Below are 17,996 nucleotides of genomic sequence, written 5' to 3'. Positions count from 1 at the left end.
TAATCATTATACTATTTGTTTATCCACCTCAAAACCCATTATCTGGATAATATAACTCAGTAGCATGGAAACCAAGTGGCTTCATTACCTCAGTGCATTCTGTTTATAAGTTTTCTATAATATCTCAGGTTTGTTTTTTACTGTATATAATATGTCAATGGCTAACCTGTCAAAAACATTCCTGTGACAAAACCAAGTTGGCATGATGACAGTAGGACCATGTGAAGTATACACTTGAATATTCAGCTGTGTCTCGCTCAGTTCATTTGCCCATTTTGTGTACCTCACAGTGGAATCTGGTGGGTCACGCTTGAATCTACACCCGACAATCTGTCAAATTATAAAACCAACACATTAGTGTAAGTCATTACATATCCCCGTTTGTAATGGCCTAAACGATATCCAAATGATTATTTGGCAGAATAGGATCAATAGAGATAATAGACTAGCAAATACAATATTTAAATCACTACTTTAGTAACAAAAGAAACACTTAAGAGATTGGCAGTAGTAGTATTAATAGTAATAAGATAGACGGGCAAAAAATTATTAGTACACTAGTAAAAAAAATATTGAAATTGTATTTTCAAATACATATGTTAAATCACTACTTTAGTAACAAAAAGAAACACTTCAGAGATTGGCAGTGTAGTATTAATAATAAATAGGATATACGGCAAAAAATTATTAGTACACTAGTAAAAAAAATATTGAAATTGTATTTTCAAATACATATCCCAACACCGAAATAGCTAACAGTGGAGAGAAGTCACAAATATAGTGCTTACAAGATTGTGAGAATTGTGTGTTACAAAGCAATTGGCAGTTGTAAGTTCAAGCAAAAGTCTATGTTCTGTAATATGGAGTCACAAGATTATGTAGTGAATTCTGAAAGCACATTGTGGGTATTACTTACTGCATTGGTATTTAAATACGCTAATTCGTACTGTTTTTGTATCCTCTGAGGCAGCATGGTGTCATCCTGAAAGTAAAGCAATAGTATGATTGACAGTGCTATATTTTTGTCAAAATATAACTCAAAATTTAAGTGTACTAGTTCATTTTGTAGACCTACAATTCCCTTTCACTTTTGCGTGGGGCAGTTTTTTAGTCACACCCCAAACCTACTACCCATTTCATCAGTTTGAATAGCAATTGTACACCACAATGATAGGCTGTATGTCATACATGGAATCCACAGTGCTGTAATTTTACTCAAGAAGTTGTAATAATAAACAGAACAAGCTCTGAGTCGGCTTTAGAATACTGTAATCAATGAGTAGTCTAACATAACGAAAGAGTGTAAATAGACAAATAAATAATAAGTATCAAATACTTACAGAATCCAAAAAGCAAAGGTATTTCCCACGACTTTGTTCCACAGCTCTATTCTTGGCATATCCGACTGAAATGGAAATGATAAATACTTTTTTTCCTTTTTCAGTATTATTTAATAAGAACTAGCTTCATTATTCCCTGCAATGTAAGCAAATACGTGATAGATTATTTGCCATGTTTTTAGTATTATTTTATGAGACAGGCCTTCTGCTTCATGTGTGATGCAAACAATTATCCATCTTAACAGCTTCCATAATTCCATAGACAGTTACCTTCCAGTAATCCTATATCCTATAACATTCATTTCAAACAGGAAAAATCTACAAAACCCACCTCCTTTTGGGGTACCATTGTCTTCCTTGCTTACGGTGACGATGTAGCCTATGTCTTTCAGCCTGGAAGTCCAGCAGTCTTCCACGATGGTCTTCGAGTTGTCCGTGCATGAATCCAGGAAGAGAGACACTTCTACATTGAGGGTATGCTGCTGCTGGAAAAGGGATTCCAGGCACTCGTCCAGCCATTGGCCAGCATTGTGGATGGGTATGATGACAGACTGAAAAGATCATGGAAAGAAGAAATGACGGTTTACCTGGAAGGTAAAAGGTGTTTACCAAGTATTTTAGTGCCATGGAAAAATGCAAACAAAAATAAAATGGAAGGTAACTTTGTCTTATTGACTATTTCAGTGCAAAATCAAGCTGTAAAACATATACAGGCAGTCCCCGGGTTACGACGTGGGTTCCTTTCTTGAGACGCGTTGTAACCCGAAAATCGTCTTAAGCCGGAACATCATCAAAAATCCAAGAACAGCTTACTTTCAATGCTTTGGGTGCATTCAAAACTGTGTAAACTGCATTCTTATTGCATTTTTCATCCAAAAAATCTTCAAATATTGATTATTTTGCATTTTTGGTGTCATATTTCTTCTGCCAAATCAGCATTGTAGGCGTCATAACCCTGGAAATAATTTCTGATAAATATAATTGAAAAGCGCCTTAACCTCAGAACGTTGTAAGCCGAACCCGTCGTAACCCGGGGACTGCCTGTATACTGTATCCATTTAGCATTTGGCCATACAAAATGGTATAATGTTTGCAGAGATGAAACCACAACAGTTTCTGAGGCAGATCTAGAAATCTTTAATTACGAGGGCACTTAGGATTATCGTATAATATATACAGGCCTGTACCAGGGGGGCTGTCGGGGTAGTCAAACGACCCCCTCAAAATTTGTGGAAGTCCATATTTTCAAGTAATTCATCTTGTATATACCCATATATACAATGACATTTATAGAAGGAAAGGTCCAGTTTTGGGGAAAAAAAAGACCCCCATAAGAAAAAAACTGGGTACGGGCCTGTACATACTACATATTGTACTTACATATGCATATATCACTATTTATATGTATGTATGTATGCACACATATATAGTTGTTGTTGCTGTACAGTTGTTGAAATAATCATTAACCAAGCAATTTTTTTGCTACTGATAGTGATTTATTGAAAGAAAACAATGTTTTATTAATATTCATAACGGGGGGGGGGTCACATGACCAGATGCCACCCCCCCCCTAAATCCGCCACTGGTCAGTGTGGATATATAAATTATAGACTGAAGTCGAAATGATAACAGTTTAAATGACTTTATCAAGTAGAGATAACAGTTCAAATTGGTAATATTTGTAGAGATTAAACCATGTGAGTATAAGTATGTTTAGTACAGCTTAAACTTCAAATTACAACCACTGTAATTATTTTATACACAGAAAATATTTCAAAATGGTAATTTTTGCAGAGATGAAATCACATGAAAATATATATATATATATATATATAGATATATATATATATTATATAGTATATATATATATATATATACCGTATATATATATATATATATATATATATATATATATATATATATATATATATATATATATACATAATAGAGCAGATTAAACTCAATGTTACAACAATTTAGAGGGCATTATACAATAAAATTAACAATTGAAAAAAAGTAGTGTTTGCAGAGATGAAATCAAGTGAATGTAAGTATATAAAGTTATAAAGTACATTGTCCAATTTTACAGCTTCACGGCAGTTTAATATATATTATCCAATGAAAGAAATAATGAAATAGTTCACTTACCACATCGACGTCGTCCGCACTCATTATTAACACTCGGGAGAGTTTCCCATAAAAAATCACCTAGTAAAGCTTTCGAAGTACTCTTATCGACACTTTGTAGTCACGAATTAAGTAACGGATATTTTTCTATACACTTTTACCGATTTTTGGACGTTATTAAAACTATTTTATTCTCCAAAAAAAAGCGAGAATCTAGCTCGGGGAATCAATTCGGGACAGTTTCCCATAAAAATTCACTAAGTGAAGCCTTCCAAATATTCTTATCAACACTGTATATTCACGAATTAAGTAACGGATATTTTTCTATACACTTGTACCGATTTTTTGAGGATTTTATTCCACAAAAAAGCGAGAGTCTGTCGCCCGGGAATCAATTCAAAGTTTCAAAGCTCCCGCCTCTCGGCCGCCAGTCGCCATCTTGTAAAGTGGAGGACGGTTCCTTTCCCAGGTGAATTCGGATATATCTTCGAGGGGGGGAAAAGCCTTTTGTGCCGTGTTAAATCGCGCGATGGCCCCTCTCCTGTAATTTCGGTGAGTATTAAATGCAAATCGGGGAAGGAGGGGCGTCTGGTGGTTATTGGGCATTAATTCTGGAAAAAAAATGGGGGGGAAATAAGGAGAGACTCGGCATGGCCGATGGTCCCCTTTCCAATGTTTACATCCGACGGAGGGATTCGGTTGGTCCTCGAAATTGGCCCCCAATTCCGTCCAATTTCACCCGATTCCACCCGATGATTAAATGGGCAGGGACCTGAAGGATTGATGTACAAATATAAATCGGGTTTGAGGGATTGTTTGACCCGGGTGTGCCCCAAATACCCGATCGAGTTGGGGAACTCGGCCGATTCGGGGTCGACCTTTCGATGGGGCGAGGATGACCGGGAGGACGACTCGATCTTTTCATTTAATTTAAAATTTTTTTCAATATTTCGGTAGTATTTCTATGTAAGGTTTAATGAACTTCGTCTACATCTATATTTTTTGAAGTCTAAGCTGAAGGGTTAATTAATTCTGCTGTTAATTAGGTGTTTAGGTATTAGTATTCGTAAACATGGTTACACTATGAGGTACCTCCAGGTGACTCCTTGTCAGGAGGTGATTAGTAGGACCTACGACTCTTAATGAATATATAATGTTCTTGAACGTTATCATGGTCATTAAACCTTATTCTATTACTACATTTTTAATTCTATTATGGTCTCCCTCCATGATTTGCATTTTGGCTCTCATACCCCAACGGCCAATGTTTCATGGGATGAAATACCAAATGCCCACCTGTCTTCTACCATAGCGTGACCACCTTCCTAAAAATCTGAAATGATAGCCTTTATTTGTAACCTGGGACGGAAAACTCGCTTCGAGAGGAAAGGAGAGGTCTCGAGGTGTTGCTTCGACGGACGCTGGCTCTTGGTTAACATCTATCCTATGTTGCAGGATGTATTTAGGTCCTTTTTCGCGGAGATGGTCACACTACGGTAGAGGACGGCCATTCAGTATTTCTCCCTAGCGCAACTACGAGATTTTTCTCCTGTTGTGCCTTTTAAACCTCTTCCTCTCAGTTTTCCTTTCAGCGCTAAACGACCTCGTTGGTCTTTTGCGATGGCCTTCAGGCTAAATTGCATTTTTTACGTATCCTGCGCTAGATGATGCGGACCCTTCCTGAATCATTTAGCCTACAAACATGTCTAAGTGTAGGCTATGTTGATTGGGTAAGGAGAGACTGCAGAATAACGGATCAGGGCCTAGGCCTTGTAGGCATTTCAGACGAAGTAAGACCTATGATCTAACCTAACTGGGGACACTTCCCCCCCCCCCCCCCCCCCCAAGTAAGTGATGACTCCACAATCTGCATTCTACTCACAAGTAACACTTGAGAATAGTTTCTCGCGCAAAGCTTCCCAGCCAGGTGAGGGAATTGTACCCAAGGATAGGGTAGGTTAGGATGAAGTGAAACTGTAGACCACAAACATGGCCTGATTACTGCCAGTTGCTGAAAAGAATATTTACTGCTTTATATCTTTTTGTTTATGTTATTTATAATTACCGTCGTTTGTTTATGTTTTCACGTCATCCCTTAGGGGCTGGTATTAAACATGGCACCTATTTTGCACGTTAAGTGGTAGTAACCGAACTAGAGCAGCCCAGTAGTACTGTAGTCTGCAGTTTTACCTAGGATGCATCTCTGTTAAAATTAACAATAGAATCCTCATCCTTATGAATTACGTCGTCACCATACTATCTCATCCTACTTTTCTGGATTGTCTGTATGTAACAAACCCAATGGTCTATTTTTCTTTTTTGATCAGTTTCAACTCTTTCCAGCGATGATAGTACTCTCAAGGTTTATCTCTGAATTCTCATCTATCTCCTTTCCAAGGCTCCCTTCTCTTTTCTTGGCATTGCCCATGTTTCTGCACCATACAGCAGCTCTGGGTCTGATTACGGTTGTGTAGACGTTAACCCGAAATTATGACTAAATTTTCAAATCATTTTCTTATCAAGGATCACATTTGAAATGTTTATCCACTTAACCCAAGCTTTATGAAAGAGTGCATGGTAAATTTAAAAGAAACGGTCACACAAAGGAATATAGAAAAGGGATCATACAGTAGATTTAAGATGATTTGAGGATGTATCAACGTAATGAGAAATTTATGGTATTTTGTGTTTATTTCTACCTTTATCCCCTAGTGGCTGGTAGTAATGGGCCACCTAGAGGATTTTCCTCCATGTTTTGTGCCAGGTTCTCAGGGGATGAATAGTAAAACTTGAAGAAAAGATGGTAAATTCCTCATTATCTTGGTACATTTTGCATTACAGGCAGTCCCCGGTTTACGACGGGGTTTCCGTTCTTGAGACGCGTCGTAAGCCAGAACATCGTCAAAAATCCTAAGAAAACCTTACTTTTAGTGTTTGGGTGCATTAAAAACTATGTAAACTGCATTCTTATGGCATTTTTCATAAAAAGAAAAAAACTTCAAATATTGATCATTTTGCATTTATGGTGTCATATTTCTTCTGCCAGATCAGCGTTGTAGGCGGCATAACCCTGGAAATAGTTTCTGATGAATGTAATTGAAAAGCGCCTTAACCTCGGAATGTCGTAAGCCAAACTCATCATAACCCAGGGACTGCCTGTGTATGTACTATACACCTTTTCTGTATTTTTTGACCAGTAGGAAATGGCTGTTGAAGTTGAGTAACAGGAGACTTAACTGGTGGTAGATGTATAAGTGGGGTTTGGGTCGGTCGCAACTCACCTTGCATTATCCTGCACTTTGCCTAAGCTGTCTTGATGAGTAGATACTTGCCTGACTAGATGTTGAAGCTGTTTTTCTACATGTATGTTGTGTTTTTGTTTCCATGTTGTAAACTAAGCACGAACAAAAGTGGTATGAAGGATTTGAGCTGGGTTGTTGCCGCTGTACTATGTCCTCTTGTCTGAATGGGGACTCTTCCTTGGATACGTGAAAAATAATGATGATGTACTGCTGGCCATGGACTTTTTAATGATCCCTCCTCCCTTAGACTTTCTTCTTTACAAGTAGCGAACTTCACATTTAAAAAGGTTTAGAGTTAACCCAGCTTATCTTAACCTAACCTCATTAGGTTACAGTGTTTAACCTGAAGGGAAAGAAGTTATAAATTACCTTGGAGTTCATTATATATGTTGCATAAAATGCACTGGAACAATAAGTATCCTCTGCCCTCGTTTCTGACCTAACTGTTTTTGCTCAAAACACTAGGCAAGTTGCTGCTGCAAGCAGTACATAATTTTCTTGTATCAGGTTTAATACCACACACTTTACTTGGATGGTTATCTTTGGTATATATGACCGAAAAATGGAATAGTTTCCTAGTGCAGTTGGAGAATCTGATCTCCAAATGCTTCAGTGAGGGGCAAATTCATTTCTGCTTTCTGATGACATCTCCTGTATTCAGGTATATTGGTTTTATTTTCTATTCTATTCAATCTATTTTACTTATTGCCCTTTCCTATAGTAACTTGCAGACCTTTCCAATAGCAACTTGTTTCTCTGCAGGCAGATTTCCCTCTGGTACCCTCTTGGTTAATAGCCTGTTGGCTCAGTGTGTAAGAGTTTTCAGCTGAAGATTTAAAGAAAGAAAGATTCTGTGACCAGGATTACATTAAGTAATGAATGGTGTCCTTGACACTTTTATGACAGATCATATTGAGTCATATGAATGTATGTATCTGCTCCTTCATAGTTACAGAGTCCAATACTACATTGTTTCCTAAAGTCAATTAGTATTTTTTTTTTCCTTTTCAGTAGAGCATAGCTGACCTCAGTGAAGACAATATTGTATGTGTGGAGTACATAGGTAGACCAAGTGTAGATGCATTGTGCTGACACCATAGCGAGATAGTCGAAAATTACTACACATGACCAATAAGACTCTCTCTCTCTCTCTCTCTCTCTCTCTCTCTCTCTCTCTCTCTCTCTCTCTCTCTCTCTCTCTCTCTCTCTCTCTCTCTCTGTGAGCCTGTTGAAAGTTTCTACACATGACCAATAAGACATTTTACACAGTCTCTCTCTCTCTCTCTCTCTCTCTCTCTCTCTCTCTCTCTCTCTCTCTCTCTCTCTCTCTCTCTCTACAGTGCCTCATTTTCCCGGTCAACAAAAAGCTCTCGCCTTGTAAGCGCAGGAGTTGCCAGATCTCAAGATTCCTTTTGCTATACAATCTTCGATTATTTCAATCGGTTTCCAGCTGGTACGATAAAGATTATCCAATTGTTAAGACCAAATGTTTGTTAGCTATGATAAATACAAATTGATTAAAAAAATGTGTCATTTTTATTATGGTTAGTTTTACAGTTTTGCTAATGTTTTCAGTTGGATGTTATGTCAGTGTTTATTAAAATGGAGCTTTTCCTTTGCAGGACTTATGCAGGACTTATTTTTATAGAAGGAAGAGGAGTATGGAGGCTTTGAAGTGTGTTGTGTGTAGCGAGAAGTTCCACTGCAAAGATCAGAGAATTTTCATCCAAGAGAGCATCACACAGCATACACTGACCCCCTTGAAAAAAATTGTGGAATCGACACTTAATCGAGAGCTAAGGTCAACTGATATAATGTGTAAGCAATGTTTGCATTTGTTTGATGAAAAGGATAGGCTGCAGAAAATGGCAACAGATATGGATAGCCACATCATGACAAAAATTAAGGATTCAACTAAAATTGCTGTTAATGGTTCAGCAACCATCTCCATCACTGTTGGAGAAAACTCAGCAAATGATAGTATTAGGGAAGAGTTTGCGAGACAGTACAAAAACCTTAGTTTAGGAGAATTAAGGGATTTGAGCTCTGGTGTTTTAAATATCAAGGAAGGCGTAGATTCATCGCAAGCAGTCATGAAGAGGAAAAGAGGTCGACCCAGGAAGTCTAACATTCAGCAGAACGAAGAAAATTCTGATCCTCCCCCGCTGATGGTGCACGAGCGTCAAAAAAGAAAGCGTTCTGAAAAATTCAATACTTTCTTGAAGGTTTTGAAAGGAGAGAAAGAATTTTACATCATAGACGAGGACAAAGAAGAGCCGAAGACTGCCAAGAGAAGAAGTGGAAGGAAGCGCGTCCTTGATCCTGACATTATTTACATCGGAAATTGCAAGAATGATGATGCAGTGAACAGAATGTGCATCATCCAGTTGACCGACACAGCGGGCCAAGATAATCTCCAAACCACAGCAAAGGATAACGGGAAACTTAATTTAACCGAAGATGAAGATGTGGAGGAAATTTTAGGGATTGACTCTCAGGAAACTTCTTTGATTCACGACATTGATCCCTTGGGTCATGTTGAAGATGATCTCATCAAAGTGATTGACTGTATGGATACTAACAGTGTTGGAAGGACTGAAGACGACATAGATCTTAAGGAATTTAATTTGCATGAAGATGAACTTGATATTAAAGGACACATTGAGTGGCATTTGAAGGGGATTACAGAAGGCCAGGAGCTGAAGGCAGCAGTAACAATGGTCAATGATAGTAAATCAGAACAAATGAAAAATGATTTGCAACTAAAATCAAGTCAAAGTAAGAAATGCAAAGAGGACTTCCCTTCCAAACCGTGCATTGAAATAGCAGACATTGAAGTACTGAATTCCGTTGCATCAAATGTGGAGGTTATTATAACACAAACTGATGACAACACACTTCATTATGTAGTAAGCTCTCAGGATGGTTTGGGTGTTGTCGAAGATTCTCCATCATGTACCAGTCCAGTTCTTAGCTCGTCAAAAGATGAAATTCAAGAGCATTTTGACAAGTTTAGATGTAAGGTTTGTCAAAAAGTGTTTCCAAACAAGGAGTTGGCGCGCGTGCATGCTCAAACAGATCATAAGGAAAGCATTCCAACTCCCAACGATAAACCTTTTAGTTGTGGCGAGTGTAGCAGAAAGTTTCCAACAACAAGAGGTCGTGACAAACATGCGCTGATTCATCTCAATTACACCCCTGTACAGTGTGAAGAATGCAATCTTGCATTTAACAGTTACCGTCCCGCAGAGCGACATTTACGTAATGTGCACGACAGGGATCCAACGTTCCATTGTAATAATTGTGAAGAAGAATTTGTAATGGAGAGTTCCCTTAAGCTTCATACAGAAATGGCACACCAACCAACCGTCAAGAAAACTACCAAAGTTGCAACCATTCGTAGTCGTAAGGTAGGGCCCGTACGTAAAGACAAAAAATGTAGATTAGTTGATAAGACAAATAGTAACAGGTTATTTGAGTGTCCTTTGTGTCAGGAAAAGATTTTTGGCATTAGAGCTGTTAAAACCCATCATAAACAAGTACATGATAATCAGGAATACGTTTGTAAGTTTTGTAAATACAAGAGTCAGTGCTTAAGTACTTACGATCGCCACATGGTTAAAGTTCACAAGGCGTCAACCGTTGTGCTGTATCATTGCCTCAAATGTAAGAAAGGTTTTCAGGATCCTAAAGGATTAGAAGAACACCATGTATCTTTTCATCATGCCGAGAAAACGTTCAGGTGTCGGTTTTGTGGAGAGGCATTTGCTTGTGTCTCCATGCTAAGGTTTCACAGCAAAAGTCATGTTGCTTTTTCTTGTGAAGTTTGTCATTTAGGTTTTATGAAAGAAGAAGCACTGGAAGAGCACACTAAGAATGTTCATACTTCTGATTACACTTCAAATTTAGCAGGTGTTTCTTCTGGGGACGCAGGCAAAGAAAATGTAAAGGCTAGCTTCGAATCCGTCAAAGTGGAGTCGAGTGCCGAGAGTCAGAATGATAATTCCGGTGTTGATTCGAGGGTTTTAGTGATTGGTAGTGATGGGACAGTTAAAGTCAAAGAAGAAAGCAAGGTGGAGGGCGATCCGACGATCGTCCCCTCCGAGGACGTGACGTTACATTTGCAGCAGACGAGGGAAGGTGGGCTCGAAGAGATGGATGTGCTCAACCCTCTCAGAGGTCACAGGGTGAAAGACTTGCCGAAAAAGATGAACTGTCCCGTTTGTAATAAAATCCTCACCACAAAGTTCCTCAGGACGCACATGCTTAGTCACAAAGGAGAGCTACCCCACAAGTGCAATGTGTGTGGGAAAGGCTATGCCCAAGGAACTCTGCTCAGGAAGCACATGAAGAATCGCCATTACGAAGAATTCTTGAAAATGGGAAATAAGAACCCCAAGAAGCATAAAGTGACCTGTGAGTATTGTGACAGTGTATATGATGACATATATGCGTTAGAAGATCACTTATGGAAGCACATGAGTGTCAAGACTTTTGAGTGTGGCGATTGTAAGATCAAGTTTGGCATGGAGAGCAATTTACGAGAGCACTACAAGAGCCATTATTTTAAAGAAGCACAGTTTTGTCCCATTTGTAAGAGGGAATTCAAGTCTATTGGGTTTTACAATGAACACGTGGAGAAGTGTCAGAATCGTTGGAAGTGTGAGCATTGTGGTCTGGAGTGTTATACTCAGGGTTACTATAAAAAACATCAAAGAGCAGAACATGGTGGTGAGAATACTGTTCGTTATCAGTGTAATCTTTGTGAGAAGTCTTTTACCGAGCGCTATCACTATGACGACCACTTGATCACTCATTCCTCTGAAAGGGCTTTTGTATGTAATGTGTGTGACAAACAGTTTAAACGTCGGCGACCTTTGAAGGATCATATAGTTAGGTGTCATTCAGGAAATCAGTTTATGTGCCCCTATTGCAAGAAGCAGTTCTCAACCCAACAGGAACTGGATGTTCATAAGAAGAGCCATCGCAGAGAGTACCCCTGCACTTCTTGTGGCCATGTCTATATGTCAAAGGAATCCTTAACAAATCACTTATTGGTCAACCATTGTGAATCAAGTCCACATAATTGTCCAATTTGCGGTCAGTCATTTGTTAAACAAGCGAACTTGAAGGCCCATGTGGTTTCTCATAATGCAAATACTCCAAATATATGCCCAGTGGATGGTTGTCATAAGATGTTCCGTACAGAGGCTTTGTTACGCAACCACGTTGCACGTCGTCATAACGAACTCTTGTACGTGTGCCCAATATGTGATCGTAAGTTTGGCCTTGAATCTGATCAGATTCGCCATATGGCTACTCATACTAAAGGGACAACGTTCCCATGTTTGATATGTGGAAATACTTTCAAGACAGAAGCATCATTAGATCGCCATGTGTTAACCCACACCCAAGAAAAACCGTACGAATGTGGGATATGCCAGCACACATCTTTCTCGCGTCATCAAATTATACGCCATATTCAGTCAGAACATGCAATATTAGATTATCTCTCGCATATTGTGGTTAAACGTTGGAGGTGTTCAGGCTGTGGCAAGATGTTTGTGGTACGTACTTCGTTGCTGCGTCACTTAGAAGAGCATGCTGCCCATGGTGTGAGTGCGGAGGGATTTGCAGTGAAGACCACTTCATCAGCGTCAGCTGGAGCAGATGGCACAACTATACTTAGTTCAGAATCTGCTGCATCCACTAGTGCCTTTATTGACCAAATGTCAACTCTCAGCTGGGAGGATATTACAACATTGTTACGTTTACATATTTTTACGGACGAGGAAGCCGTCGACGGGAAAACTTTAGCAGCAGCAGATGTATGGCAGTGTCCTGGTTGTCTTTTAGCAACACAGAGAGAAGAGGATATGAGAGACCACTTGATAGCCACCCCTCTGTGCCAAGAAGCAGTTATTTTGCAAATGGCAGATGGTCTTCAGAATAGTACTGATGAGGTGGAAGAGAATAATCCTAGTGAGCAAGATTCAGGCGGAGAGGGCATCAGTAACCGGAATGTTTTACGGTTAACAAGCAATGAAGGAGAGTTGCAGTATGTCATAGTTCAAGAAGAGGAAAATCGAACTGCAAAACTGAGTGAAGAAATTATAAAAGTAGAGCATGATGTCACTGAAGGAGAAAGCATGCCGATTTTAGTAAACATGGACGAAAGCATTCAGCAACTTCTTCAGCAACCAGGGCACGGGGACATCCAGATTGTTGTGGAGAATTCCGCTCCGTTGAAACATCTTTTAGAGGAAAATCAAGACCAAAATGAACCAAATGAGGTTGTAGCACATCCTTCTTCCAGTAGTATAGTTCAAGATAATCTTCCTGATTCCACAGCTATACTTAATGGATCTGAGGTGCTCCTGCAGACGGCTGATGGCCAGTTACTACTTCAGCAGACTGTAGGTGGTGTGACTCAGTACCAGTTAGTGGAAGGGGTGCCGACATCTTCTGAAGAGGAGGAATCCTCCCTCACTCTTATACAGTCATCGCCAGCCTCAATTTCTGCTGGAGAATTCATAGAAGATTTGCAGTCTCAGTGTATACAAAGCAAGCAGTTCATTTAAACTGTGATCTTCAGCTTGTATTCCTTTGTTGTGAATGTTGTTGATGAACCTTTAGGAAGCATAGATACACTGTTAAGTTAATACGCAGTACTTAACACCTTTTTCACCCTAGGAGTAATAATTTGAATGTTTTATATTTTGTGTTCTGTATGTATTTTATCACAGCCTATCAGTAGCGTAGAGTTGAAGGACCTAATTTATTTTTTGTATTCATGTACTTTGTTGTACTCTACCGTTTGACTTGGTACTGGTACAATATCTTGTAAAAAGTTGACAGACGTTTATTAACTCTGGATGACATTTGAGCTACCTACCTACTACATGGAGAATGCTGTTACAAAGTCAGTGTTGTGGCTTTATAATTATTTTTTTTAATTTGGTTGTTATGTAGGTTCATACATCTAGTTTCTTCAACATTTCTACTTTCATAGAAATTTTAAATACAAATACTACAATATATGGTTGGAACAAAAGCTTTATGGTAGTGACCAGAATAATGAATAATGAATTTAGTGAAAACATTGAAGTATAGTAGCTTGCAGTGGCTAATAATACCACAACCTGCATTGGTTGAGAAATTAAAGGTACTTATGTTAAATGAATAATTTGTATAAATGTACTAGCATTTATGCCAGGCGTGAAATCTTGCTTGGACTGTTTCTTAGCCGCCTGCAGTTATTGAACCCACGGTGTAAAGATAGCTTTAGATATCGTTTCCCAATTTTTAGACTAATTTTAAATTATTTATAACTTATCCTGCAAGCTTTAGGATTTAATTGTAAGCTAACTGTAAATTGTTTATTAATGTTTCCTTCATAAGCACTCGTGGATCTTGTGTGTCACGCTGTGAAATCTCTCTATTTTTAAATATGACCGGAAACCAAGATGCTAGGGAGTGATATTTAGTGTGGGAGTTATTTGATCATGGTTTTATGTATGCCAAAAGAGGAACATTAAATGAGGTATCCAACAAAGACAGGCTATTTATTGCTTTTATATAGCAGTCAAGGATGTTTAAATATAAGAAAAAAATAATAATAAAATTAAATTATTTTGGCAACAGGAGCTCATCTGTTTACAACCATTATTTGAAAAATATATTAGTATTGGGAAATCTATAATGCAGTTGTGTATAAAAGTCAGCCAGTATTGTTAGTAACACTTTCTTAGTGGGTTTGTAAAATTTAAGTACGACTTTATTGTACCTGCTCACTGAGAGTTTGTTCCTTTGGAAATGCGAATCATTGTCTTTTCTGTAGGAGTATTCTTCAGTGTGAGTTGGAATCTGTTTTTGAAACTTGGTAACAAGGTTATTAACGGATGATAGGAGGGCAAGTGGAGTGATATATAGTATATGTTCATAGTATCTCCAGGACTTAAACATACATTCTTGGTAAAGCATGCAACTGCTCTTTTGTAACTTCCATTCAGTTTTGACTGACTGTGGTTATGACTCAATCTGGAATCATTATCCAATGGTTAGTACTACTAGGTCTGATCGATTGTGTCTAATGTATGTGTGTTCAGCAGGGAAGACTGACCTGTCACCCTCTTTCAGGAGACAATCCGAGGGTTCTTCAGTGTTGTTTTAAGCAGAGATGGAACAATTCTTTCGAAACATGTTCATGTCAGTTGGTGTTTACCTTTGGGTGTATTCTTAAATTAAGACCATCATTCAGGTTGCCATTTTGAAACCAGGTGGACAGCCTGGTTGGTTCTTTGAGTCAGAAGGGTCCCTGCTGTCTTGGAGATCAAGCTAATTCTCTGCCATAAACAATCTTCGGACTAAAGGACATGGATATCTCCTCTGGTTTTATTGTTGCTCTTGAGGAGCTTCATGATGTTTTGTCCTTCTGGGCATCCTAGGTCTAAGTTGAGCACCATACAAGCCATTGGCGAAGGCCACAGGCAGAGATCTCACACTCAAGACTTTCCACTACCTTACATAATCAGACAGTGCCTCTCAGGCAAACATTACCAAATGGTGGGGAGAGCAAGAATGAGTGCCCATGACATGTGAAGCACAAAAACCACAGGTGTGGATCTTGTGACAAACAGTTCCACCAGATCTAACTTATCCCCATGCTCTTGACTCATTCACCATTGCAAATTTGAAAACCTATTCCACCCACAGGTACTTGTCAGTTGAAACATGGCATTCCCAGAATACTGATGACGGAGTATACGACAGAATTGTGACGAGAGAGAGAAGGGCAGGAAAATGACAACTTGCATCCGGTACCTAATGATCAGGATTTGTTTTCCAACATAGCTTGGTGAATGTGAGATTCCAAAGTTGACGCTGATTGCATTTTTTATGTCACCATCCCTGAGGAAACTTAAGATCATCAAAATGCCATACTTGGGGTATATAAATTTCCTTTCCCCAAACAACTCAACTTCTTGGATTTCTCCAGTGTTTGATGCTCTTGCCGATATTGATTGTAAACATTGCATAGTTTTCTTTGCGTCATTATTAACGTGTTCACAGGAAGTCCACACACTTTCAGTTATTCTGTCATTTTGTCAGTTGCCACCAGACTTTGTGGGTAAATGTACCCCCTTTTCCCTCATTTTGTGTAAAGAAGGGTTCTGCCAATTCACTGCAGTTAATAATGGCTTTTCTCTTCAATAGTCGTGTAAGGCTTATCATGCTGATTGGGTGGGCAAGACCAAACATTTATCATTTAGGGGTCATATGGTAAATTGTTATTTCCAGAATGGTGTGTATGCCGTGTCTTTGTTCCATGACTTTTGCTGCCTCACATTAATTATTAAGAACACTTGAACACTGGCAGTAAGATTGATTTCTATGGCGTTCTCACTTATGACATCATTGGCACTCATTCCAGCTCCCCAGTTATGATTATTAAAAATTTTTGCGTAATGGGTACTGTCATATCCAAGCGAGGTTAGGCAGTTTCATTTAATCAATTACTCAAGAGGGGTGGGAACATCTCATTCTCGCTTGCCTATGTAAAAACCCAGAACCCTTCATTTCCTGATGCGAGATAAGAAAGCTCTTCAGTTTCCTCCGGTTTTCTGATGGTGGTATTCTAACAAGATGCTTCTGTGCCTGGTGTGAGCCATACCGTTTTACTGTCGAAGGACCATACTTCTTCAGCTATTTCATCAGTGACGGCTTAGGGCCTGTCCACATAGTCGAACTTTGCCAGACAAACTCTGCTTGATGTTACATCAGAAGCGGAGAAACGGCAGAAGAGGTTCAGACTTTTCCCCACTTCTGATGTCACGTCGAGCACAGTTCGTGTGGACAGGGCTTTAGGAGAAACATATTTCAAGTCATGCCCATAACCACTGGACTGACAATAGTATGTTGTTGCTTTTTTCATCAGTGGCTTGTTATTCTCCATATCCACCAGCCACTCTTACTTGGATTACAGTAGCTGCCTGCCAGACCCAGTCATGTTGTGTACACCCTTTTATAGGTTTAGCTTTCTTGACTCCGAGGTCTCCATATCAACAAGGTATGCGCATTAAAAAGTGTTCTGGGTGGAAATTGAACTTGCCAGTAAATTGAGACTTCCCACAAGGAGTCTCTCGTACATAGGAAGTTCCATAAATTTTAGGCTGAAGTTTACAATAGATATTCCAGATAGCCAACTTATTTATCCTACCTCAACCACCCACGTAGTCCGTGGAAAGCATTAGCGACTGAAATATAGAACTTGCCCTCCTACCAACCTACCTTGGCTACCAAATTTCAATTACAGATTGCAACTCACTGAAGGGCACTTTTTCATAATTAGTTTGGTGTTTATGACAAAAGCTTCAAGTTAACTTTCTTCCATTGCAAACAAATTTCTAACAGCTTCAGCAGTCCAAGTCTTCAAGCTGGTGATACTTCCAGTTTTAGTACTATAGTAGTTGGTAGATTTTGTGAAGACAAAACAAGTTTTTCTGAAATTCTTTGATATCCATAAATTAAATTAAGACCTCAACCAAACTGATGCAAAAACTAAGCCCTGGAAAACTAGCATCAGAGCTTCATAAATGTTTAGGGTTAGTTGGGCAGACTTCTGAAAAGTCACATTATGGGTCAAGTGTGGAGTGTTCCAGTAGATCAAATATCCAGTTATCTGGGGGCCATTAGGAGATTGTAACAAACCATTTGGCAGGTGTGTAGAAAAATTTTCCTAGTTTATGAAACTGCATGTAGCCTTGCTTATTCCCTAGAACATTCTTTCAGTATAAAAAAAAATGTTCAGTCCATGGAAGAGATAATCTAGTTCAACCTCATGCATAATGATTCATTATTTCAATTGTAACCTTTAAATTTCAAAGCCATTTACAAAGTCAATACAAGAAGAAATTTTCTACCCTCAAATCATCATTTAAGGTTTTGAGTTGTGTAATGGCTGTCACTCAGGTTATATATTCTAGTCTTCCTTTGTTTACTTACAGCTTATTCCACAACATTGTTTTAGATATTCTTGTGTATTGTACATACTTATGCATATATTTGTACAGTTAACATACTTTTGATATTTAAAACTTGTAAATAGCCATGTTTGTTTTAATAAAAATGCTGTAGCAACTTTGCATTTTAGTGTCCTATTTAGTGTTAAAATTTGTACTGCAGTTTTGCTTTTATTATATGGTCAAACTTAAAATCATTACAATAT

At 38.7% G+C, this 17,996-nt stretch overlaps 2 protein-coding genes across 4 annotated transcripts in view; one reads left to right on the top strand and one right to left on the bottom strand.

Annotated features, from left to right (window-relative positions):
• LOC135197286 (UDP-GlcNAc:betaGal beta-1,3-N-acetylglucosaminyltransferase-like protein 1) overlaps window positions 1-3,825 on the bottom strand; it is a 42,744-nt gene extending 38,919 nt beyond the window's left edge. The window contains 5 exon segments of the mRNA XM_064224417.1: window positions 167-330; window positions 917-982; window positions 1,341-1,405; window positions 1,672-1,891; window positions 3,489-3,825. Coding sequence (XP_064080487.1) covers window positions 167-330; window positions 917-982; window positions 1,341-1,405; window positions 1,672-1,891; window positions 3,489-3,512 — 539 coding nt within the window. The 5' untranslated portion in view covers window positions 3,513-3,825.
• Window positions 1,806-17,493, top strand: LOC135197284 (zinc finger protein 91-like). 3 transcript variants are annotated; one of them, XM_064224412.1, is made up of 3 exons: window positions 3,916-4,019; window positions 6,514-6,627; window positions 8,392-17,493. In XM_064224412.1, the coding sequence occupies exon 3, from the start codon at window positions 8,431-8,433 to the stop codon at window positions 13,348-13,350; it is 4,920 nt and encodes a 1,639-aa protein (XP_064080482.1). In that variant the 5' UTR covers window positions 3,916-4,019; window positions 6,514-6,627; window positions 8,392-8,430; the 3' UTR covers window positions 13,351-17,493. The 3 variants fall into 3 exon arrangements, with proteins under 3 accessions (XP_064080483.1, XP_064080481.1, XP_064080482.1); XM_064224413.1 differs by lacking the exons at window positions 3,916-4,019; window positions 6,514-6,627 and adding an exon at window positions 1,806-1,934; XM_064224411.1 differs by lacking the exon at window positions 6,514-6,627 and having other exon boundaries at window positions 3,905-4,019.
• The last annotated feature ends 503 nt before the right edge of the window (window positions 17,494-17,996 follow it).

This window comes from Macrobrachium nipponense, chromosome 18 (genome assembly GCF_015104395.2).
Source record: "Macrobrachium nipponense isolate FS-2020 chromosome 18, ASM1510439v2, whole genome shotgun sequence".
Lineage (NCBI taxonomy): Eukaryota > Metazoa > Arthropoda > Malacostraca > Decapoda > Palaemonidae > Macrobrachium > Macrobrachium nipponense.
Note: the sequence above shows the minus strand (reverse complement) of the source record. Positions and strands in the feature narration are given on the sequence as shown.